The following is a 25229-nucleotide window of genomic DNA, read 5'->3' as shown; positions in this document are numbered from 1 at the left end:
CTGTTGCAAAAGTTTGTCTTCACGGGAATCAATGGCCTCTGGAACTGCCCTATAAATAAACGCATCCACAGCATCTTAGAATTCATCTTCATCATTAATCTCCATTAGCCTAGTATGAATGAGAAATAATTAGGGCAACAAAACCACTACAAATGGTAGTACAGGTGAAATGGAGGAAATACTTGTATACAATATATATGCAAAACCCTTGTTTTATTAGAAGGGGTCTGGGTGTCAGGCTAGATGAATTTACGTGGGTGAAGCCGCACTGACAGAGAGTCTCAGCCCAGAACACTTCACCCCTGGTGGATTAAAATTTGTCATTAGGGGATTTCTACCTGGGAGTGTCCCCCACCAGGGCAATATTAGGCCCAAAATTACAGACCTCAGTTTGGCATATAAAATAAAGGTACAGACCCTGTGTAGTCAAACCGGACGTCAAAACAATAAATATTGAAGCTACGGACCCAATGAAGAACTGGGGCGTAACTCTTCAGGCAGCAGAGGCTCCGATTAAACTGATGTGCAGCTTCACTCCCGATGTGAGGGAATTCGAAGCTGCACATTCACTTCAGCGTGAGTGTTCCAAACACGCACCACCTAGTGGGCAGTATGCTTTCAGAACACTGCAGGAGCCAGACCACATAAGGAAAAAAACGCAAAGGAGCAAAATGTTTCCCACGGCTGATGACAATAACATATACATTTTTTGAAAATACTGTAATTTAAACAACATTAATTAACATACGCAAAACACTATGGCCCTCATTATGACCTTTGCGAGCGGCTACAGCCGCCCGCCAAGATCTGACTGCCGGGCAGCCGCCAATGCGGCCGTACCCCCGCCGCAGTCATTATGAGATCCCCGCTGGGCCGGCGGGCGGAAACCTGGTTTCCGCCCGCCGGCCCAGCGGGGATCTTGGCCGCAACATAGGAGCCTGCTCCAAATGGAGCCGGCAGTGTTGCGGTCATGCGACGGGTGCAGTTGCACCCGTCGCGCTTTTCACTGTCTGCATAGCAGACAGTGAAAAGCTGCATGGGGCCCTGTCAGGGGGCCCCTGCACTGCCCATGCCAGTGCCATGGGCAGTGCAGGGGCCCCCTGGGCCCCGCGACTCCCAGTACCGCCAGCCTTTTCCTGACGGTTCAAACCACCAGGAAAAGGCTGGCGGTCGGGGACTCGTAATCCCCTGGGCAGCGCTGCAAGCAGCGCTGCCCTGGCGGATTATTACCTCCGGGGCAAATTTGGCGGGAAACCGCCGGCCTCGGCGGTGCGACCGCAGCGCTACTGCCGCAGTCGTAATCCCCTCTGAAGCACGGCCAGCCTGTTGGCGGTGCTTCAGCCAAAACAGCCCTGGCGGTCTTGGACTGCCATGGTTCTAATGATGGCCTATGTAAATATCCTATAAACAGTAACAGACAAAGGTAAATAATTAAGCAAAAACAGAGAGTGAACTTATCTCGGCTGCGAGCAGCGAAGAAAGAGGGGGAGAAAGAGATGATGGACTATGTTCAGGACTGCAACTATCTGATTGGATATGTTATGCACCTGTTTCCTATTGGATGTTTTTCCCATGAAAAACAAATGTTTTGTTGTTGATTCTCTTCTCACCATGGAAGCTCTTGTCAGAGAACTGTGAAATGTGCTACCTTTCCTGTCCATGCACTTATGGAAATAAAATGGCTCCTACCTCAAGACATTCACTCACCTGTCCAAGCATTATTCCAGCCCTACAATGACATCTAGAATGCAGTTCTGGCTAAGCTCACTGACAGCACATTAGCTCCTCAGTGAGCTATTCTTAATGTTGCTGTCAACTCTCTTCATTTTGAAACCAGGAAACATGATTTCACCAGCCCTGCAACTTTAACTCCTTAGAGAATGTGGCGTAACGGCAACAGCTGCCGGCTAGGTTCAACTCTCTTCATCGCCTCAACATCCTGTGATTCTGGGAAAATCCCATAATCTTCCTGTGCCTACTAAAGCATGCATTGAAATAGCCAATAGGTCTTGCCTTTGGGACCTTATATGTATTTAGCCATGAAACACATTAAACCCTTATCAGAAATAAACTGTTTGTGCATTCCTTCATACACTTGGCATTAGACTGTAATGGTTAGATTTTAGATTAGAACATCCCCTAGAGGGTACTACAATACAAATAGCATTTGGAAGAAACATGTTCATGTAACCATATAGTCAGCCCTTAAAGAGCATAACCACTTGAAAAGAGAAGAGCGGAGAGCATTGCAGTGTAACCATATATCCAGCCCCTAAACGGCAAAGTTAATTACACATTTTCAGGCCTCGCAGGCCTGCTAGAATAATATTACAAACAAGGCCCTTAGAACACAGCCTACTCCCAGCTGTAACTCAAAAGCTTCAGCCATGAGAGAGCATAAAAAGACATTGAATGGTGGGAGAGGTTATGAATTTGGGGCCGCCAGCATAGCGTGGAGACCCAGGTGATGCACTTGACAGAAAGGGCATGTCGTGCTGAACGTTTTGGTGGTGTTCCCATTGTCCTAGGATCACCACAGGCTGAGTTATTGGCAAAAATGTGTTGTAAAAGGAATGCCCCACAAAGCATTATGGGGCGAGTTTCCAGAGTGCAGTGAATATTATAGTATTGGCTCTTCTGCTGTGCCGGGGACAACCGCGTTGAGGGTTTTCCTTGTTTTTTTTTCTATTTAAAAGGCGACAGTTTGTATATTTTCCAACTTCTAAACTTGGGATGAATTTAGGAATGGGGCTGCTAATTTAACCGGTGCTCATGTAAAGCACTCCAATCTTCCGGTCAAGTTTGTGCTATATAAAACTGAAAAAAAATAAGAATCTCCTTCCAGCTTGCAGCCTTTGTCGGGTGCAGACACCGCAAAGTATCAGTGAGATGCCAGAGGAAGAAACAACATAACGCCACAAGCACGAAGCGGAGAGGCAAATGAAAAAAGTAGTGCCCCAACACTGAGTCATATGGCCCATTGTGCAGTAGTCCATGTAACAGGGTCAGTATCCAATGTGGTAGCAAAACAGCCTCAAGACAGGGCAAACCTAAAGCATTTACCTAACAAACCAAAGGAATTTTGAAAGGCAGGTTAAGGAACGAATGAAAGTGATGTGCGTTTGATGGGCATGATGAAAGCCCACAGAAGTAGATTACAGCATGTCGAGAGTGCATGTGTGCTGCCTATGCTCAACCTAAAAGGGATAAAAAAAACATGAATGTGTTCTTGTGTAATGTAACTGGTGCTCATGTAAAGTGTTCCAATTCCTTTGGGTTAAGTTTGCTCTATATAAAACTGCACAAAACAAACTAGACTAAAGAACAAGATAGCCGGCCTCACTTGGTACCAAGGCAGGTTTTGGCCTATTTGGGCCTCTACAGTTAGGTGCAGATAGGTTCCAGTGGCACAATGAGCATGATCCCACTTATGGGCACCCCCATCGCACCTAGGGTGCCATTATGAAGGTTACAAAAAAAGTGATGCATAGAATGCTTGATTTAATCTCAACAGTTGGTAATTAATCAGGCTGCATCAAAGTCCATCTTGTTTTTTGCCTACCGTGCCACTGCAGATTAGACCCACCTTTGTTCCTGCTCCAATAGGAACTGTCAAGCGTGAACTGCCAGGCCAGGTCCTTGCTGAATTTTAACAAAAGCAGCTAAAGACCAACTCTTTTTTTTCAGGTGCATGTTAGTTCCAGTGGCTCAGTGAGCAGGGGACCCCTCTCTGGGGATGCCTGCCATAATTATGGTGTCACAATGGCAGATAAAAAAAAAAACTGATGAATGGAGTACTTGAATTAATGTCTACCATGAGATTACACTGTCCTTTTATTCTCTCTGTGCTGCTTAGAAACTCTCTCTCTCTTATCGGTCTTGCTATTCTCAATTCTGGCAGCCTCCAACTGAAATAAACATCTTAGCCATTTCCAAACTCAGCCTGACAACCACAACGTTCAGAAGCCCTTAAAGACCCCTCTTTCCTCAGGCTAAATTCAATAGCACCAAGATACATTCTGGTGATAGTGTGCTTTAGAATTATTTTTTTTTAAAACATGTTTTATTGATTTTACATGTACAACCATGAGTTCAGATCGCTGTCTCGTACAATGTGATCTGAAAGTTCAACAAAGTAACCAAAATCCAGCTTGACAATTGCACATATTGTCCCCACCCCTGACCTTCACTTCACCGAAACCTTCCTGTTTTGTCCACAGTGGTATTTTAACTTGGGCTCCATACTTCAGGTTGTGTCTGGCCATCTCTAGTTCAATAGCTCTTAATCTTTTGTTCCTCGTCTTCATCCAGTCTATCATCCTTCCATCCCCCCTTCCCTTGCCCCAGACAATTCACTAGCTGCCATCAGTATTCCAGCCTTTCTATATCTTCTCAAATTTCCGGAAGCAACCCTTGTATACTAGTTTTTACATGGCACGGCATCTCTGCATTTCTCTCTCCAATTTGGCCATTCGTGGCCTATCTGTGCTTCCCCATTTCTACATCATTTCCTTCTATGCCAGCAGGTACCCCACATTCACTAGATGTTTCTGGTAGATTGTTAAATCTGAGGTCCTCTTTACACCCAGCAACCCTAGGATTTCCTCCCCTTCTACTGATGTTTCCACCTCGGGTTCAAGGCTGTTCCGCACTCCTTTTCCAGGGCAGTCCCATAATGTGTGCAGAAACGTTTCCTGGTGACAGTCGCTTTCCATGTTAAATAGTAGCATTTCAGTGTAGTGCATTCTGTGTAGTATTTTCATTTGTATCATTCGGAAATGTGACTATATTTCCACCCTTCAGGGCAATTGTAGGGCTTCTCTCCAGTCATCATCCTCCCCCTTTCCCACATCTGCCTGCCATGTGCCTGAAGTTTACTCAGCTTTTCCTGCGTGTTCGGTATGAGCGTACTGTATGTTAAGGAGATGGCTTTGGTGGTCATGTGTCTGTCTAGCAGTTGTCTCCTCTATTGTTTCCTCCCTGGGATCCGGGCCTAAGGGCATTGCACAGCAAAGGGAGTGGAATATCTGGGTGACATGTCATATTCCTCCTGCAAGTGCGCGGATGGTGCCATTCCATTCACGTCCCAAACCTCCCCTAGTGTAGACAGGCCGATCAAATCCCATCCTCTGAACCTCTGAAGAGTGTTGACCGGACCCAGCTTAGTCCAGAGCCACAGTGGAATCTTTGTGGTTAGTCTCTTACCCCATCTCATTTCTCGTAGCAGACTTTGCCAGATAGTGACCACTGTGGCAGGTGCGGGAGGGTAAGTACTCAGTCTCCATATAGAGCATGGAGGTATCCCACTTTGCCCACCGTGTCAGTCCAGTCGGGAATGCTGGGTCGTACAGCAGGGCGTATGCCCACTTGTTATCGACTCCCACCTGACCCACCTTGTAGTATTTGTTTTTACATTGAGCATTGAGGTATACCAACCATTGGAGTGTGGAGAGAGCTATCTGTGGCTGGCCTCCCCCCGCCCCCCCAATAGTAGAGACCTTACTATCCCGTCTTGGGTCTGAAAAAACAGAGTTGGTATGAGGTATGTACAATTTTGAGTGGTGTGTACACATTTGGGTACTGCAAGTATTTAGAAAAATGCCGTCCAGCCCATCAGTGAGAGTGGCAAGGCACACCACTGTTTGGTGTCTGCCTCTAATTTGTGAAGCAAGGGTATTAGGTTATCAGTGTGGAATGTCTTTCAGTCGTGTGATATACACAATCCCAGGTATTTAAAGTGGGTGTCTGATCATATCTCATAGACTTCTAGCTGCAAGTGCCTTACCGCTGGATAGTCCCCAGGCATCATATTAGATCAGGAAGATTTTTTGTGAGCAGTACCCCTGCGTGCCAGTAGGTGGCGTCAGTCGGCTCCACGTCTGTCAGAATTAAATGCACCAAACATTACATTGCAGTTCCTATATCGGTGCCACCCCGGAGTGCCAGGGCCAGTTTTCTTTCTGCCCCAGAACTCAAACTGATCCGGAGAAGAGCTAAGCCTCAGTCATTTTTTGACTAACCTTTTTTTTACTTTTTGTCTATTTTTTTTAGACTTACCTCTTGATGTGCTGAGGATGTCATCAAGCAAGACTGGTTTTAAGCCCTACAAGCCTGTCATCGGCCAATGTTGGTGACGGACCTGCACCTCGTCTGTTTATGGTATTTGGAGTGCAACCACAACCCAAAGTCATGCTCCAAGTGCCAGGCCATGCATCCGAAGCCTTTGAGGGAGCAGCCCCTGAAGCTGATGGTGACCCAACACACAACTCCACTCAGATCGAGGTCTTGGTCACGTGAAAGGTCCCTGGATCGGTCGAACAGTCTGAAATCATCATCATCCCACTCTAAGTCCTCCGTGCGATTGGGTAAATCAAGGCAAGTAAGAAGTTGAAGTGGTCTTCTCCTCATCCATTGGCCAACACAACATACTCATTCTAGGCCTTGTTCTTCAGAACCTGCATCTGGGCCAAGACTGCGCCTCCCTGACTTTCCAGAAGCCGGAGCGACCCAGGCCCAATTAAAAGAATTTTATGATGCCATGCACCTTGTTTTTGGGTAGTCTGACCCTGTCTGTGCCCCGTCAGGCCCCGTAGGGTTGGAAGGACACCCAGGGATCTAGTTCTGGAACTGGACTGGCGCCAGTTGTACCACCTCGACCTTCCGTGGTGCCGGCCCTGATGTCAATGCTCCCTGTACCCACGATGGCACCATCCCCATTGTCATCCCTGACTCCTCCAGGAGCTTTGCCTTCTAGATTGGATCCTGGGCCCTTTTCCCTTGGGCTAGGCCTTGGGGAGAACTGAGAGGGGTTGCTGGACCCCTTATGAGGAAGAAAGGGACTGGCATGAGTATCTGGGTGAGGTGAGTGGCTGGACACTTCTCCAGATTCTGGTATGCTTTCTCCCCTTACCGTGACTATGGAGGATGGAGCTTCCTATGCTAGGGTGGTGCAGAGGGTGCCTGAGGTCTTAGACCTTCAGCCATCTTGGTGGCAGTCAAGACTAACATCTTGACAGAAATGCTACAACCGTGAGTTTCCACATCCGAACCCAAACTCCTGTTTAATGATGCACTTACGGATTACCTTTTGGGTACCTGGTCCAAGCACAGGGGCTCCTGTGAATAGGATGATACCCGCTGCCATCACCCCACTCCTGGGTACTCAAGTTTCCTCATGCAACACCCTATCCCTGAGAGCTTGGTGGTCCAAGCCTCAACTTCCCAAGGCTCTTTCCCTACTTCCCTACCCCCCTGGATAGAGAATCCAAGAGGCAGGACTAATTTGGGAAGAAGATGTTTTCTTTTGCCAGCCTGGCATTGTGGTCCATGAACATCACATGCCTTTTGGGCCATTATTCCCAAACTCTGTGGGACATGGTTGAGCAACTGCTGCCACATGTACTCTGAGGCTGTTACCGATGGGAGAGACACAGCAAAGTTTGCAATTTGTTGCGGCAGACTTGCTAGGCAGAGTGGTTGCCACAACTGTTGCCCTAGGTGCCATGCGTGGCTGAGAATGTCAGACTTCTCAGGGGATGTACAAGCTTCCCCTGTGAGCATGCCCTTCCATGGCACCTGTCTCTTTGGAGACAAGGCAGATTTGTTGCTTGAGTGCTTTAAGGACTCTCGGGCTACAGTCAGGTGCTTGGGCCTCGCAGCAGCGCCCTGTGCCCCTCAATGTGCCTTTTGCTCTGTTCGTGGCTACGGAAGGAGCCTCCATCTATGTCAGTTCCTGCCCAGCCACCGTGCAGCGCATACTGCCCAGCCGCTGCGTGGACAAGGGTGCAGTATCTTCTGAACTGGTAGATCAGGTGGTGGGCGGTCTGTTCATTCTGATGCTCCCCTTTTGCAGCAGCTTCTAAAGCCTGCTAGTCTGCCTCTGTACCACCAGTTGGTGGCAGGATTCACCATCACCTGCCCCTCTGGCAGTCCATAACGTCAGACAAGTGAGTTTTGCAGATCATTCGAAGGGGCTACTCCCTTCTTTTCGAGACTACCCATCCATCCATGCCACCGTCTCACGATCTGTTGGCGAAGGATCATCTGTCCCTTCTCCTCGAGGAAGTCTTGGCTGTCTTGACCATTGGAGCCATAGAAAGGGTGCCAGAAGTAGGCTGTGGTTATTCCCCCTGCTTTCTGGCTCCCAAAACAAGAACAAGAGTTTTTGCCCTAGTTTAGACCTCTGAGCCCTCAATCTCTTCCTTAAGAGAAGTTTAAAATGCTCACACTTGCTCAGGTCTTGTCTGCCCTGGGGACTGGATGTCAGCAGGATGCTTATTTCCAGATTCCCCTTCCTGCCTGCCCACAGACGTTACCTGTGGTTCACGGTAGGTCACAAGCACATTAAGTTCATCGTGCTTCCCTTTGGCCTTACCAGCGACCCCTTGGATGTTCACCAAGGTGATGGTGGTGTTTGCAGTTTATCTGGGGTTAAAGTATTCCCCTATCTTGACGACTTGACTGTTGAAGGAGAGCTCGCCCTAGGCTGTCATCTCCCACCTGTAGACTACGGTGAACTTCATGCATTTGCTGTGGTTCTAACATGCCAAAGTCACACCATAACCCCCCACCCTGCTCAGATGCTTCCTTTTATCGGAGCTGTTCTGGACACAGTACAGTTTTGGGCCTGTCCTTCTGAGCAGTGAGTCCAGGATATTCTCACTATGATACCGATGGTTCAGCATCCAATCCTGGATTTCGGTGAGATTGACTCTCAGGCTATTGGGACTCATGGGCTCCTTCATCCTTTTGGGGACACATTCTAAATGGCACTTGCAGGCTCTGCAGTGGGACCTGAGTGGGCGAAGCATCAGGGGAATCTCTCCAGATCTCAAAGGGAGCTGCAAAGGATCTGCAGTCATGGCTAACGAACTGCGATTGGGTCAGAGGCAGATCCCTCTCACTTCCCCAATGTGTCACTCTTGGGATGGAGCAGCCATCTGGGAGAGGTGGAGATCTGAGAGCTCTGGTCTCTGGCAGAATCCGGACTCCACATCAATCCGCTGGATCCGGCGGTGATCAGACTGGCACTGAAAGCCTTTCTGTTATCCATCATGGGAAGGCGAGTACAGGTGTTAATGGACAACACCTATTCCATGTGGTACTGCAACAAATAGGTGCAGTGGGGTCATGAACCCCTTGACAAGAGGCTCTGCGTCTCTGGACATGGCTAGAACAGCAGGGCATAACCCTGGTGGTTCAACATCTGAAGGGCTCTCTGAACACCAAAGTGGACAAACTCAGCTGAAGATGCCTAGTGAATCACAAATGACATCTCCAGCCGGAGGTGGCGCAAGGTCTCTTTCAGCAGTGGGTAGAACCTTGGTTAGATCTGTTCGCCTTTACCAAGAGCACGTGATGTCAGCAGTTTTGCGTGCTGGAGTTTCCAAGGCGGCTCTCACTCTGAGACTCTTCATCTCAAACTCAGTTCTCCTGTATGCCTCTCCGCCCATACCATTCCTGCCCAGAGTTCTCATGAAGATCAGGAACAACTGTGCCCAAGTTATCTTTGTGTCCCCAGAGTGGGCACAGAGAATCTGGTATCCCAAGATGCTGAGCAGGCCCATCCATCCTCCGATCTTCTGTAGCAGCAGCAGGGGAGGGTTCTTCACCGAACCTGTCCACTGTGCCACCTTGCATGCAGATTGAGCAGCAGCAGGTGACAGCTTTTGACCTTCCCCCCGAAGTCTGTAATGTCATCTTGGCAGCCAGGCGTTCTCTTGACCAAGAAAGTAAATGCCTGCCATGGGAAGAAATTTGTGGCATGGTGTGCAGAAAAATCTGTTGAACCCTTTTCTGCCCCTCTCTCTGAGGTTTTACTTTACATTCTTTCCCTTGCCCAACAGGGCTCTGCCTTGGGCACTCCTCAGTGCTATTTATCTGCCATTTCTGCTTTCTTCAGGTTGCCTGATCAACCATCCTTGTTTAAGTTTCCTATGGAACATAGGTTCCTCAAAGGTCTTACTTGTATGTTCCCTCCCTCTCCGTTCATTATGCCCTAGTGGAATCTTAATTTTTCTCACATTGAAAACTGCCTTCCTTGTGGCAATTACATCTGCCCGCAGAGTGAGTGATCTGCAGGCCTCATCATCTAAGTGCCCTACCTCTCTCTATTTCCTAAAAAAGTGGTGCTTCCCAGAAGGGCCTCTTTTCTGCCAAAACTGGTCACACCTTTTCATGTGGGCCAATCTATCACTCTGCCTAATTTTTAAGCACACCCACATCCTTTTAAGGAAAATGAGAGACTCCACTGCCTGAACCCAAAAAGAGCCTTGGCGTTCTACCTTGATCATACCTGTGAGTTTCGGGTGGATGACCAATTCTTTGTGGGGTATGTGGGTGCGAAGTAAGGTTGGACAGTCCAGAAGCGAACCATCTGTTGTTAAGTCATGCTGTGCATTAAGATCTGCTACACACTGGCCAAAAAGCAACTGCTTGAGTTTGCTTGCTCATTCCACCAGAGCTAAAGCTGTGACTGCTGTATTCGCACTTACAGTTCCTGCCCTGAACATCTACCAGGCAGCAACGCGGGCATCTCTACACAGGTTTACCTAACATTACTGTCTGGACATTCAGGTCTGTAGGGATGGGCACTTTGTCTGTTCGGTCCTGCAGGACTTTCTTATTTGAAATTGGTTCACAGATCCTTCTCCAGGGATGGAATTGCGTGGATATTTATTCACATGTAAGAAATGTGCAACTAGAAGTCTATGAGATAGACAAGTTACTTACCTTCAATAACACCTTATCTGGTAGAGAATGTATCTAGCTACAGATTCCATACTAACCCACCCATCCTCCCCACTCTGCGAACTGCTCTCTAGTGACAGGGATGACCCTTTTCAGAGCCCTAGTTTTGACAAACCAGTGGTCGGTGTTCTTCATGGCTTTGCGCTTCTGGTGTGGAAAGTCATGAAAAGAAACTGACATCAGTGCTTCTGGGTGGTGCCTATATAGGACATCATTGTCTGGCGAGGACGATGGACGCATAGCGGATTTATGCCACCTACTTGCACGCTGGGGTACTGCTCGCGAAAATATTTTGGTAGCACATACTAAATCAATGGCTTGTCATACATGGCTAATAAGGAAGGCACATGTAATAAAAGAAGAATGGTTGTGCAAAAATACAATCTGGCGTATCAATAGGGATAGCTTCAACACTCGATCTTATAAACTAGGTAAATCTAAACTGGAATTTGAACTGAAAGAAAAAAGGAAAGCTGTGTCTCATTAATGACTAAACAGTCAACCTAAGTAACACTGGAATGCCCTAGCTATGCCTTCTTCCACAACGAAATCTGGACTAATTATACAATACCAGGATAAGAAAAGAGGGAAAGTGGCAGAGAGCTGAACATGCTAGCACACCGGGAATAGCCATAGACAGGAACCTGCTGAATGTTTCACCCAAAGAAGTGTGAAACAAAGAGAAAACACTGTCTGATTCACAGAATAATTTGCAAGTGCTGGTCAGACTTCCACATACAAGTAGTTTGATTTAGCAGCGCAAGATATTGAGAAAAGGTGACCTTGGAACTTGTAAGCCTGCCAATGGTAACTTTTTTTGTGGGTAAATCTTGCTTGAAGAGTGAAGAGTATGTGTAATAGAGCAGAGCGGGGTTACCCTGGTTACAGTGTACAGCTAAGAGGATATTGCGTAATGGCCAGACTTGACGTCTTTGGAGCTGGGGAACCAGATTCGAGTCTGAGCGTCAGCTCAACATCCTGTGATTCTGGGCAAATTTCATATTCTCCACATGCCTACCAACAAAAAAAAAGTATGTGTGTTTTCACCAAACATTTTCTGACCAATTTTCACCCTGGTAATGGTCAGAGGTTTACACTTGACCAGGCCAGTAGTAAATCCATTTTGTGAGCTGAAAGTGTAACAGAATGCCTGTTAGAAATGGGGTCTCTAGTTGGCAAAATTGTGCACCCTGTCCAAGTAGGGACCACAGGCCAGCTACAGAACCCAGGCACGGTCCGCTGAAACAGTACCATGGATGGAGCAAGAGGCGACGTTGAAGACTTGATGTGATCTGTGCAGTCAGGTAGGTGTGCCGTTATCCAGCCTCGCAGTTGGGTCGTGCGTCTGTGTCAAATCCCTTTCGATGCAGGCGACGCATCATCATAGAGCTGTGCAGCGATTTCCTTGGATTGGCACTGTGTCATTGTCGAACCTCGCAGTCTGATCCCACATGTTCGTCAGGTGGGCACTGCTTTGGTGTCGAAGGGCACTGCGTTAATTCTCAGCAGCGCAACGGCCTCAATATGTCATTTTTTGGGTGAAAAGCAGCTGGAAAGTCCTTTTTCAAGGCCCAGGACTGAATTGTCACCTCTTGGCAGGGGAGGGCTCACAGTGGCAGAGTTCAGCAGCTGAAGTAGAGTTGAAGGGAAATATTTATGGCCCTGAGACTTCCTGAACAGGAGGCAAGCCCTTGGAGTCAATTAGTTCTGCAGAGGATGTAAAGAGAAATGTCCAGTTGTTCTCACTCCCAGGTAAGAGGCAGCAGGCCAGCACAGCAATGCAGGTGAGCAGAGTGCAGTCCCTCCTGGCAGCACAGCAGTCCTTCTTCCTGGAAAAATGCTGTTCAGTTCCAGAAGTGTACTTACTTGGTGGGGTTTGGGGTCCAGTACTTATACCCATTTGTGCCTTTGAAGTGGTGGAGACTTCAAAGAGAGGCCTTTAAAAGTGCAGAGAGTCCCTCCCTTTCCTTCCCTTTCTCCAGACACAACTTGGGTTACGCAGCCCTTTGTGAAGGCTCAGGACCCAATCTGCTCTGGTGTCAGGTTTTCCCTTCTTTTCCCTCCCATCCTGCCCAAAATGGCCCATCAAGATGTTAATGGCACATCAGGATGTGGATGTCCCATTAGGCACACCCGTGCTCCCTTTGTGGGTGGCTATCTAGAGAGAATGCAAAAGAGCCCAGCTGTCACCCACCCAGACGTGTATTCAGAGACAGGCAGCAGCACAGAATGGGTAAAGTAAGAAAATGCCACCTTTGTAAAAGTGGCATTTTCAGACTTACAATTTAAAATATAAAAAAAAAAAATCTTTACCATGAGTTGTGATTTTAAATTGTTAGTCCAGAGACACATTTGAAATATATGTCTGGTCCCAATTGGAAATTACACTTATAAATTGTAATAAGGCAATCCCTGTGTTAACCTATGGGTGAGATAGGCCTTGCAGTAGTGTAAAATGAATTGAAGAGTTTTTCATTACCTGGACAAGTAAAACATACAAGTACATATCCAACTTTTTAAATACACTGCAGCCTGTCTTTGGGGCTGTCCAGGGCCTACCTTAGAGGTGACTTATATGCTTTAAAAAGGAAAGTTTTGACCTTGCAAGAGGGTTAACTTGCCAGGTCGATGTGGCAGTTTAAAACTGCACACGCAGACTGCAATGGGGCAGGCCTGAGCAATGTTTAAAGGGCTACTGGAGTGGATGGCATAATCAGTGCTGCAGGTCCATCATTAGCATTTAACTTACAGGCCATGGGCACAGGTAGTGCACTTTACTAGAGACTTACAAATAAATTAAATATGCCAATTCTGGATAAGACAACTTTGTCGTGTTTTAAGCAGAGTGCACATGCACTTTAGCACTGGTAAAGTGCCCAGAGTCCTAAAGCTAAAAGAAAAAAAAATCAGCAAAAAGTGGAGGGAAAGGGAAAGAATTCTGGGGATCAACCTGCAGAAGGACCAGGTCCAACAATGTCCCAAAATTGGTGAGGGTGCAAGTGAAAAATATGTCCAGAGGGAAAATGTTTTATTAGTGGACAATTGTTTTTGAAGTGCATTTGTACACCTTTGAGTTTGCTCCCCAATATACAGTTGTGTATCATGTAAATAACACATGAGAAATAGCCCCACATAGTTATAATTTGGATTACCAAAATGTTTCCTGGAGTGCAAATCTGCACACATGGTAGGTCTTAGACATGTGGGTGTGGTTTAGCAACTTTCTGTTTGAGAAGTTGCACAGAAAGTGGAAAGGACAACAATAATCGAAATGCGTGGTGGAAATAGGCTCTCAAATGATTGGACAGAGCAAAAATCCTTTATCCATAACGACTGTTTGTTAGAAATTGGGTCTCTAGTTGGCAGAGGTATATGCCCTTGTCCAAGTAGTGACCACAATCCTAGTCAGGGTAAGTCACAACCCAATCCAAGTTATCCTGTGCTCACCCTCTAGTAGCTTGGCACAGAGCAGGCAGGCTTAACTTAGAAGACAATGTTTAAAGTATTTGTGCAATATCTCATACAGTAACTCATTGAAAACACCACAAAAATATTCCACACTGGTTTTGAAAAATAACTAATATTTATCTGAATAAATTAAGGTAAAACAATCAAAATCCAATGTACACAACCAAAGTTATGAATTTGTAAAGATTAAATCCCACTAAAGTGCTTAGAAACACAATAGCTCCAACTGGGCCTAGCAGGTCTTCATTAACGGAGTAGTTCCTAATAATCCCATGGCACAAGCCCCTTAAACAGAGTCTCCCGGACCTCCAGGCGCAGTATCTTTGAAAACGGAGAAACAAAGGCATTGCACAGAGTCGTGGAGGTGATGCCTTGCTGGAGCTGGTGAGAAGTCAGTCCCTTGTGGTGTCTGGGGAGGTGAGGCATTGGTTCCATCCGGTTGCAGGGGGAGCTGGTGTGGCGTCAGTGGTGAGGCGTTGGTTCCTTGTGACCCGGCGTGTTTGATTGATCCATTCAGTCAAGACCTGATGTGTTGAATTCACAGTGTCACAATCACACTGTGGGACATCATTGGCATCGCAGTGACATCAGACTTGTGTTCACATCAGACTTGCAGGGCGCGGTCATTGCGGGTTGCGAGGACCACAGAGTCGAAGCAGTTAGCGGAGTGGCATCCGGAAGTGACATCCGTGCTTGAGTCGCTGAAGCCGGTCCTGGAGTTGCTGAAGTCAGAAAACTAGCTAGAAGCTAGTAGGTGGTCTTTGTTGGCCCTGAGACTTCAGAACAGGAGGCAAGCTCAATCTTGAGCCCTTTTGGGGAAGGCAAAGTCCTTCCAGCAAAGTCAGAAGCCAGCAGGCAGCAGGGAAGCATTCCTTCTCAGCAAATCAGTCCAGATAAGTCCTTTAGGCAGTCAGGCAGTTCCTCTGACAGAGTTCAGGTGTAGATCCAGAAGTATATGATTTGGTGGGGTCTGAGGAGTTTATATACCCCAAAATGCCTTTGAAGTGGGTGAAACGTAAGAGTGGTTTGGAAGTGCACAAGTTCCCCTTTCAGCCCAGTCCTGTCTGCCAGGATCATTGTGGGGGGTTATCAGTCCCTTGTGTGAAGGCAGGCCACCGGCCTTTGAACTGTAAGAGAGAGAACCTCCACCCTTCCTGCCCAGGGAGATGCATTCGGCATGCAGAGGAATGCAGATGTGACTGCAAAACACATAAGTACACGTCCTGCCTTTTACTTACAAAGCACCTTGCCCTTTTGGTTACCTAAGGCCTATCTTAGGATTGAATTATATGTAGAAAAAGGGGAGTTTAAGGCTTGGAAGGTAGTTTTAAATGCCAAGTCGAAGTGGCAGTGAAACTGCGCACGCAGGCCTTGCAAGGCAGGCCTGTGACATGGTTAAGGGGCTACTTATGTGGGTGACACAATTAATGCTGCAGGCCCACTAGTAGCATTTAATTTACAGGCCCTGGGTACAGGTAGTGCACTTTACTAGGGACTTACAGGTATGTTAAATATCCCAGTTGGGTAGGAACCAATGCTATCATGTTTAGGGGAGAGAGCACATGCACTATAGCACTGGTCAGCAGTCGTAAAGTGTGCAGTCTCCTAAAACCAGCAAAAACAGGGTCTGAAAAGCAGAGTGAGGCAGGCAAATATTTGGGGGGTGGTCACCCTAAGGCTGTCAGGTCTAACACTGTTGCAGTAAAATGAAATCCAGAATGTGTTGTTTTTATACTTGCCATCCCATGAAGAGAAATAAATAGTGAGCCAAATACAAGCTGTCTGTCTTTCACCACTCTTGGAAGTGGAGAGAGTAGGGCTAAAGTGCACCCCACTTGCTGTGTGAAACATACTTTTGGTAAACTTTAGATAATTGTGGAATTCATCATTGAGGTTTATAGACATATGCCAGTAAAGAGAGACAGTCGAGAAGTGAAAACAATAAGACAGTTCTGGGTCCTTTACTATGTTCTTGATGTCTGAATGACAGATTCAGCCAAGTAGGCATCACTTTAAAAAAAAGCTGTCGATGTTTTAATGTCGTCATTCATAGCATCCATAGTGGCTTAGTAGTAGGTGTTTAAAACAATCAACTCTTAAGGTGTGTATGCTTTAGTTGTGAATAACTGAAGTATAACATTAACTTTACTTACAAGTTCCTGACCAAAGCATAAACAGGTGGTATTCTCTGCCTACTGTACTTTCATGTGGTCTGTAACATTGGTATGTGCTACTGATTTTATTTGTCTGTCTTTACACTTTTAGGCCTTTCCGGAAGGTGACTGAAAAAGGTGTTTTGCTGTGGGATAAAATTCACAGGCTAGACAAAGGTCAGATATACAAGCAGGTGGGTGTTTATTTTATTTTTTGGACCTAATTTTGCTTGTTTCTCTTCAAAGTTGAGTGCCTTGGTTTTCAGTATTACAAAAGCATTTATAAATTTGTCCCTTTCATATTTGTCGTGATGTGTTCTCAAGGCCTTTTTTTTCAGATTTCAATAACTATTGCATTCTTAACCTAGTTTTCTGTCATCAATAATTTGATCAAAAATGTATCGATCTTACTGACTGGGAGTCACTAGAAGCCACAACATAGACATAACTTTGATTTTCTTATGAATTCCATTTCTGGGTGTTAAGGGCTAATTTAGAGTTTGACATAGGGAATTAGGGTCCCTATCAGGAGTTGATCAAAGTGGGACCCCTTCCCCTTTGTGAATGTTGCCAAAAAGGTTTTTTCAGAGCAGGCAATGGTCCAATGGACCACTGCCTACACTGAAAAAACGAAACCAAATGGTTTCGTTATTTTTTTTATTTTGCAACTCGTTTTTCTTTAAGGAAAACGGGCTGCAAAATAAATTTAAAAAACTGCTTTATTGAAAAAGCAGTCACAGACATGGAGGTCTGCTGACTTAAGCAGGCCACCATCCCTGTGAGTGCAGGGACTCGCTATGGGGTCGCAAAATGCGACCCACCTCATTAATATTTATGAGGTGGGTCTTTGCGAACCCATAGTGAGTCGCAGACGGTGTCTGAGACACCGTTCTGCCTCAGGATTTGCGATTCTGAAATTGCGAGTCGCAAATTCTGACCTTGCTACATCTGGCCCTAAGATAGCCACACATTCTAAGTCCACGTGTCTGTGATTTAAAACATTGACCGAAACTGACTCTGTTCTGCCAGAAAGGTAGCAAAAACCTGGCTTGCAGACAATGATGTAAGCTGATTATATGAAAGTGAGGTTGTAACTTACTAATATCCCTCATCAACAGCTTGAAAGTGGAAATTGGTTAGAAGTGTACCTCCATGAAAAAGGAGACCAAGATACTACTTTTATTACAGTGGTGTCTGTAGTGTTGACCTTGGGTCCCAAAGGCACTTGACCTTAGCGTTTTATGTTCAGCTTCAGCGAGATCACATAAAGTTGCATGGTTTTATGTATGGCTCATGGGCTAGTTTCTTGCAGGTGGAATCTGCTTGATTATCTGCCAGGAGTAGGTTAAAGCCAAGTGTTTTCTTTTTGGTGTGTACTGAGAGAGTCTGTATGCCCTTCTAATTGTTCTTTGGGCCCAGTGATTTGGCTGAGATGGTGTACCTACTGCTTAGATTACTCGATATTACATGAAAAATAAAAAAATAAAAGCTCATTCCAAAGCTGTAGAGAGGGAGACAGTTTATTGCTTAAGGATTTAGTGACAGTTCTCAGAAGATAAGCAATGTATATAGCATTTTTGCAAGAAACCCATCTGGCAGTAAAGAATAAGAGCAAAGTGTGACGGAAGTGAATGGGGTTGTCTTTTCTCTGCACCATACTCAGCATACGCGAGGAGGTGTTGACTTGGATAGCTCCTTTAGTACCTCATCAACACAGGGACTCCATAGCTGCTGTGTAGGAGTGTATTGGACAGCTCAGAAGTGTGTATGATAAATATATATGCACCAAATACAGATGGCCAAGGTTATTTTTCTAGGGTCTATGACCAAATACTACCGTATATCGATGTCCCAATATGGTGGGCTGGAGACTTTAATTTTATACTGGATGTGGCAATGGATAGGCATCCTCTGAGAGATCGCATGAAGCGGATCATGTCTGGCACACTCGGGCAGAGAATGGATGATATAGACTGCAGAGATGTCTGGAGGGAATCGCATCCGCACACTAAGGAATTATTTGTACCACTCAACAGTACACAATACCTCAAGTCGATTAGATAGGTTTCTACTCTTCAAGCTGATTCCTTTCAGATCATTCACTAGTCCTGGTTACATACAATAAAGAATTAAACCATGCAAAGATGCCAAACTAAGATACCTACATGGCCCTTAAACCAAGTGGCATTAGGTGATCCAACATTCAGGCAAGGAATAGAGGACGCCATTGACAAAATCATGAACATAACAGAAAGTCGACAGACCTCAGAGGAACTGAATTTGAGGCCCTTATGGTGGTGTTAAGGGTAAAATGCTTGGGAACCATCTGTGGGATCCGCAGGCAATTAGCTAATTCACTGCAAGCAGAGGACCATTTAACAGTTATATTGAATATGGGTTCCAATGATGCAGACCTCCTGGATACACAACACCTGCTGTGCAAAACTTGGGATGCAGGGTGATAAGTACGGTCGGAAGCTTACCTGGTGGTTGAGGAGGGAAAGGCCTTCTCCCACTATCTTCACTTTCGAAAACACCGACAGGAACAGACTGATAACTGTGAAAGCTATTAATAATGCCCTGGGGCAGTACCTTGGAGAAGTGTACAGGAGACTGCAAGCAGTCTGAAACAGAGGCAGTAGAAGACTGAGAAGAATTACGATTCCAAAGCTCTCACGGGCTCAGGCACTCAAATTACACAGAGAATTGTGCCCAACAAAGCTTTTGGAGTCCATACAGGGCATGTTGAGGGGTAAAGACACTGGGAACAGGCGGGCTTCCGTCAAGAGTTTTATAACATGTTTAAAGGAAAACTTGTTGTGTGGCTCCTTGACGAGGCCAGGTGACAGGCAGGTTGCTAGCTTCTATGAAGAATCCATAATAATAATGCTCCCAAAAATAGACAGAGACTCGGAGGCTCTGGGGTTTTATAGAACCCCCCCTCTCCTTGATTAATGTTGACACTAAAAAACTGGCAAAAGCACTTGCCAATAGGCTATGCCACGCATTGACCATGTTGGTACACAAGGGCCAGTGTGGTTTTATCCAGGGACACAGTACTCCTATGAACCTGAGATGACTTAGCCATGTGCTACACGAGATGGCAAGAATGGGCTTGGAAGGTGCACTAATTGCCTTGGACATTGAACAGATATTTGACACCTTAGACTGGGTATTTATAGATCAAATCTGTTTATTGGCTTTTCAATTATAAAACATCACAGATGCAACACAGAGGAGCAAAATAATAAAATTGACATAAAGCTTACTCCATGTACAGTGACAGAAAAACTTAATACAAAATTCAACTTTGTTTCCCCGCAGCTAGCGACCAATATGAAAATCAGTCGGTCCCAGGCCCTGTAACAATACAATCGTGGTCCCGTATATATTTTCTAGTGCAAATTCGCCCCCAATCTCTCAGTTCAAGTTCAGAACCCTCAAGTAGGTCGGACATGTCAACTCTGAAAACTCCCCGGACAGTATTTGTAAGAATGATTGCCATAGTTCCTTAAAGTCCGCACCTCGCTGCTGAGAGGTCAGAGTAAGCTTTTCCATAGCGAGGATAAACCAGAGCCTGTGTAGCCATGAAATTACTGTCCGGATCTGGTCAGTCCCCCACATGGATAGCAACAGCTGTAATGCCGCATTTAGAGCTAAGGCCATCTGCTGTCCCTTCAATGATCTCAGGGGGAAAGTGAGAGGATTGGGAAGGCCGAGCAGAATGTACGCAGGGAGTCTAGGGATCTGAGTGTCAAACGCCTTATCAATTATGTCTATTATGTTCTCCCAGTACCGATGGAGCTTAGGGCAGTGCCATAGTAAATGGACAAGCGAGCCCCCACCCTCACACCCCCTCCAACAAAGGCTAGATTTAGCGGGATCCCAAGCGTGAATCCTTACTGGGGTGTAGTACCAAGAGGAGGCCCCTTTATAAGCTGTCTCTGTACCTGCTGCATTGTAGGCTGTGTGGTGTGCCCTGTAGAAAATGCTCTCCCACTCCTCGTCTGAGAGCTCCCTTTCAAGTTCCCTCTCCCACCTCAGCTGGCCCTTAGTTCTAGACGGAAGGATCCCTCCACGCAGAAGAGCGTAAAGCTCCGAGATCACACGTTTATCGCCCTTTTTCATTAGGAGCCATTTTTCAAACGGCGTTAACGGCCTGTCTATTAATGTTCTATTAGCTGGTAACATGGCCCAATGCCGTATTTGATAATATATCATCCTGTCAGCCTCGGTTAGGTCATATGTCTCCCTCAGTTGGTCGAAGGGGATCACCCCCTGCTCATCAAATAGATATCCTACCCTTTTACAGCCCCCTTCATGCCATCAACGTAATGCCTCCGACTGGAGACCCGGAACAAAATCAGGGTTCGTTCCCAAGGGAGTCATTGGGGACAGGAAGGTCATCAAGCCCACCCTATTGGCCACCTGATCCCACACCCTCATCGAGCTCCCCGTGACCGGAGATACATAGAAGCCCCGTGCTCTGTGACGGCGCCTAAGCCAGGGCTCCTTCCAAATATGAGAACCAACCACTGCCTGGTCCATGAAGCACCAATGCTTTTCGGAAGACGGGAGGCTCCATTCCAAGAGGAAACGCAGCTGTGCTGCTTGAAAGTATCGAAGTAGGCAGGGGACCGCGAGTCCGCCCTCCTGCTTAGGGCGATATAGCACCCGTCGTGGTAGCCGCAACGCTCTCCCTTCCCATATAAATCTTAGAACCGCTGTTTGGAGGGTTGCTATCGTTCGTGGCGGGGGTTCTACCGGGAGTGCCTGGAATACATACAGTATACGTGGCAGGATGGTCATCTTCACTGCAGCCACCCTGCCCAGCCAAGACAGTGTAAGTCTCCCCCAGGTGTCTAAGTCGCGCTGCACCTCCTTGATCAATTTAGTGTAGTTCAGCGTCACCGTACGAGCGACCGTGGAACCCAGCTCGACCCCCAGGTACGGAAGGCCATATAAAATGGAATCGGGCCTTCAGCTCCCTTTCATGCTCAGCACTAATAAACTTGCCCATAGCTTGTGATTTTTGCATATTTATCCGGAACCCAGAGACCCGCCCAAATTCCTCTAGGTCACCCATTAGTACCGGTAGTGAGGTCGCAGGTTCCGCCACAGTAAGAATGACATCATCCGCATATAACGATATGATATGCTCATCACCCCCAAACTTCACCCCCGTAATCCTAGGGTCGTCCCGGAGCCTCTGCGCCATCGGCTCCTTATAAAGAGCGAACAAGAGGGGCGAAAGCGGGCACCGCTGCCGGGTCCCTCTCTGAACAGAGAATGTTAAAGAGAGCGTTCCATTAACTCTGACCGCCGCCCGAGGCGCCTGATAAATGCAGCAGATCCATGTCATAAAAACCCGGGCCTAACCCAAAGCGCTCTAACACCTTGAACAGGTATGGCCAATGAACCCTATCGAACGCCTTTTCAGCATCGATAGATAGGAAGAGCGCCTCCCTACGCGAACGTTCAGTTTTATCCAATAGGTGAAGCAGTCACTTAGTGTTATCACTACACTGCCTATGCGGTATAAATCCCGCTTGGTCGGGATCCACAAGCCCCAGCATATAATAGTTGAGACTGTGAGCCAGAAGACCAGTGAATAATTTGGCATCTATATTCAAGAGGGAAATCGGCCAGTACGAGGCACATTCCTCGGGATTCTTCCCCGGCTTCGGAATTACCACGATAGTGGCATCTAACATGCTCGGCGTAAGATCCCCCGTGTCCCGTAAGGAATTAAAAAGTCGCACTAAAACGGGTACTAGTTCCATACAGAAGGACTTATAAAAAAAAAGCGTGGAGAAGCCGTCAGGGCCAGGCGACTTCCGGGTTTGTATGCGCGCAATTGCTGATATAACTTCCTCTGCCCTTCTAGGTTGATCTAGCAGAGTCGCCTCCCTCTCAGTCAAGGGAGTAATTGCTATGCCCTCTAAGAAGGACTCCGGAGTTGAGTCACCAGGCTCCTCAGCCCCATACAATCGGATAGTATCCCGCAAAGGCCTCCGCAATCTGGTCGCTCGTGCGCACTTCCAGACCTGAGGGTAAGTGAACCAGTTTTATCATTGAGGCTGCGCGCTGCGCTCTCAACCTGTGTGCTAATAGCTTCCCACATTTATTACTTCCGACATAGTACTTGTGTTTAAGGCGGACTACTGAATACTCTGCCCTGTCCCAATCCAGCCTCCTCAGCTGCTTCCTAATTTTCTCAAGCTCTCGCCATATTCTCGGTGCACCTGTGTGTTTATGTGAACGCTCCAGCACCCTCACTCGCTGTTCCAGATCCTCCCTGAGTTGTCTCCTCGCCTTATTGTCGCTAGCCGAGAGCGACATCACCTCACCCCTCACAACAGCTTTCAATGCCTCCCATAGCGTCGCAGTGCTTGTTGTCCCATCGTCGTTAAAGCTGAGATAGTCTGTTATTGCCTTTCGAATCGCCTCTAACGTTGCCCCGTGCTGAAGCATTGAGTCCCTAAATCGCCAGCCCGATGCGCCTACGCGCTCCATATTCATATGAATCTCAACTGTAACCGGGGCGTGATCGGACAGGGCTCAGGGCTCAATCACTGAATCCCTAACCCGGGGAAGGAACTCCTGTGAGGCCAGGAAAAGGTCCAACCTAGCATATGGTTTAGTCACTGCAGAGTAAAAGGAATAATCTCTTAGCGTGGGGTGCGCACTCCTCCACACGTCCACCAAGCCACACTCACTCAACCACTGACGACCAGCCACCGTCATAGACCCCGTCTGCCCATACCGGTGACCCGAACGGTCCAGATCCCCATCCATCACCAGATTAAAATCACCCCCCACCAGGATTGCACCATCAGGGGATTGCAGCAGCGGAGTCAAGGCCTGTTTTAGGAAGATTTCCTGCTGGGAGTTAGGCGCATACACGGAAGCGACCGTAAAGGAAAAAAAAAACAATCTCAATCTCATGGCTATAAGCCTCCCCGGGACCTCATACAATTGTGATATCACTTCTCCAGGGAATGAGCGCGCTAGAAGTATCGCCACCCCTGCATGCTTTGATGGTAACGACGACCAGTACTGCCTGGAAAACCACTTAGAGCGCATACGATAAGTATCTTTTGAAAGAAGGTGTGTCTCCTGCAGAAGGCATATATGACTCCCCGTTCTCTCTAAGGATGACAGGATGGCTAACCTCTTGGTTGGGTTATTGAGCCCCCGGACATTCAGGCTCGTACATTTAATAATCATGTCTTAAAGTTAGGGAGCATGCAAAGAGAAGGGAGCCCGCAAAAGGGCCACCCCATGTCAAAATCTAGGCCACCTATAACCCCAGGGTCTGGGAATATCTCTACCAGAAGCCAATATTTCAGGGAAATCCAACAACATTCAACTGATATGCACAACAGGTGCGTAGAACACAGAAGTCCTCGAACATCCATCTTCACGAGGTAGAATCTCCACGGGGCATTATATCCTACCATGCTTAGTAACCAGGTCCATCGCCCCCGCCGCCCCGACCCAATTAAAAAATCAGCATGCCAATAGGAGCAGGGTCCAAGGTCATCAATGGCACCCCCACACCCTGTCTCTAAGCTGAAGTTCCGGCGGCCACGCTGTTCAAAACAGATTCCCTCTCTGACCTCAGCTCCGAGGCCGTTGGGCATCGCAGCTTCCCTCTCTTTCCTTTCCGCCGCCAGCGCGAAGGGCCCCCCCCCAGGCAGGGCCACCTTATCACTCGCCTCTTGGTCTGTGTCCTCTAGACCCAGGATACGGCTTGCTTCCAAAACAGATTTCACCTGCCGAAGTTGATCGTCCCAGCGGAAGACCAGGCAGAACGGGTGGCCCCAAGAATAGGGCACATTGTGCGCTCACAAGTGATCCGTAATCAGTCTAAATTCTCTCCACCTCTGCAGAGTCCGCACAGAGAGGTCGTGAAATAGCTGGAGTTCATGCCCTCGAAAAAGTACCTAATGAATAGTACGAGCCCGCTGAAGAATCTTTTCTTTAAGAGTAAAATTATGAAGACAGGCTAGAATGTCTGGAGGGGGATCCCCAGGGCCACCGGCGCGGCCGACACAATGAACGCTATCCAGGACTACCTCTTGTGTCTCGTCCGGGCCAAGCAAAGAGCGAAACAGGCCCTTCACATAGTCTCCAATGTCCTCCTTTTCAGCGCCTACCGGAGCCCCTCTGATGCGAATATTTTGTCTCCTCGAGCGGTTTTCCAAATCCTCAACCGCTATCTGGAGGGCATCCTGCTGCTCTTGCAGGCGAACTACCTCTTGCTGCAGGCCCGCCACTTTCTCACCACGGGGGATCTCACCATCTTCCAGCTGCGAGACTCGCTCTCCCAAGGAGGAAACCTCTCCTCGCAATTCCTTCACCTCTTGGGATATGTCCCTACGCAGCTCTTGTATGTCGCTCTGAAGCGAATCAAACAGGGAGGTCAAAAAGCCCTTCGTAACAGGTGCGCCCTCATCTGAGTCCGTCTCCACCCGACCCTCCAGGGTCCTTGTGGCAAGTGGGTCCTCAGCCATGCCCCCGGATGTCAGGTGGGCCCCCGTCAGCATTTCCCTCACTGAGCGCTCCCGCTTGGATTTAGACGTTGCCATGTCGCGCCAACCTGATCTCGATTTGCCGGGACAATCCCTCAAGTCTCTCCAAAATCTCCTTCTGAGGCGAGTCACCAGATGCCGTTGTGTCGAAGACCACGCCTGGGCCTAACACCCGGAGGCCACCTCCTGCGCAACGCGGCCCTTACTGCCTCTGCCTCCGTATGCACGGGCCCACAGATGCTCATACTCTCAGCAGGTAAGTGTCGCAGTATTGAGGTAGAGCAATGGGGCTCCCGGTCGATACTCAGGGCCTTAGTCTTTC

General features: G+C 47.5%; 1 protein-coding gene across 2 annotated transcripts in view; it reads left to right on the top strand.

Annotated features, from left to right (window-relative positions):
- Positions 1–25229, top strand: part of NT5DC3 (5'-nucleotidase domain containing 3) — a 390067-nt gene that overhangs the window by 270071 nt on the left and 94767 nt on the right. For both annotated transcript variants that reach the window (XM_069228992.1, XM_069228993.1), the window contains exon 10: positions 16483–16564. In XM_069228992.1, coding sequence (XP_069085093.1) covers positions 16483–16564 — 82 coding nt within the window. The remainder of the gene's footprint in view (positions 1–16482; positions 16565–25229) is intronic.

The sequence above is a fragment of the Pleurodeles waltl genome, chromosome 4_1 (assembly GCF_031143425.1).
Source record: "Pleurodeles waltl isolate 20211129_DDA chromosome 4_1, aPleWal1.hap1.20221129, whole genome shotgun sequence".
Lineage (NCBI taxonomy): Eukaryota > Metazoa > Chordata > Amphibia > Caudata > Salamandridae > Pleurodeles > Pleurodeles waltl.
This window is presented reverse-complemented; position numbering and strand designations above follow the sequence as displayed.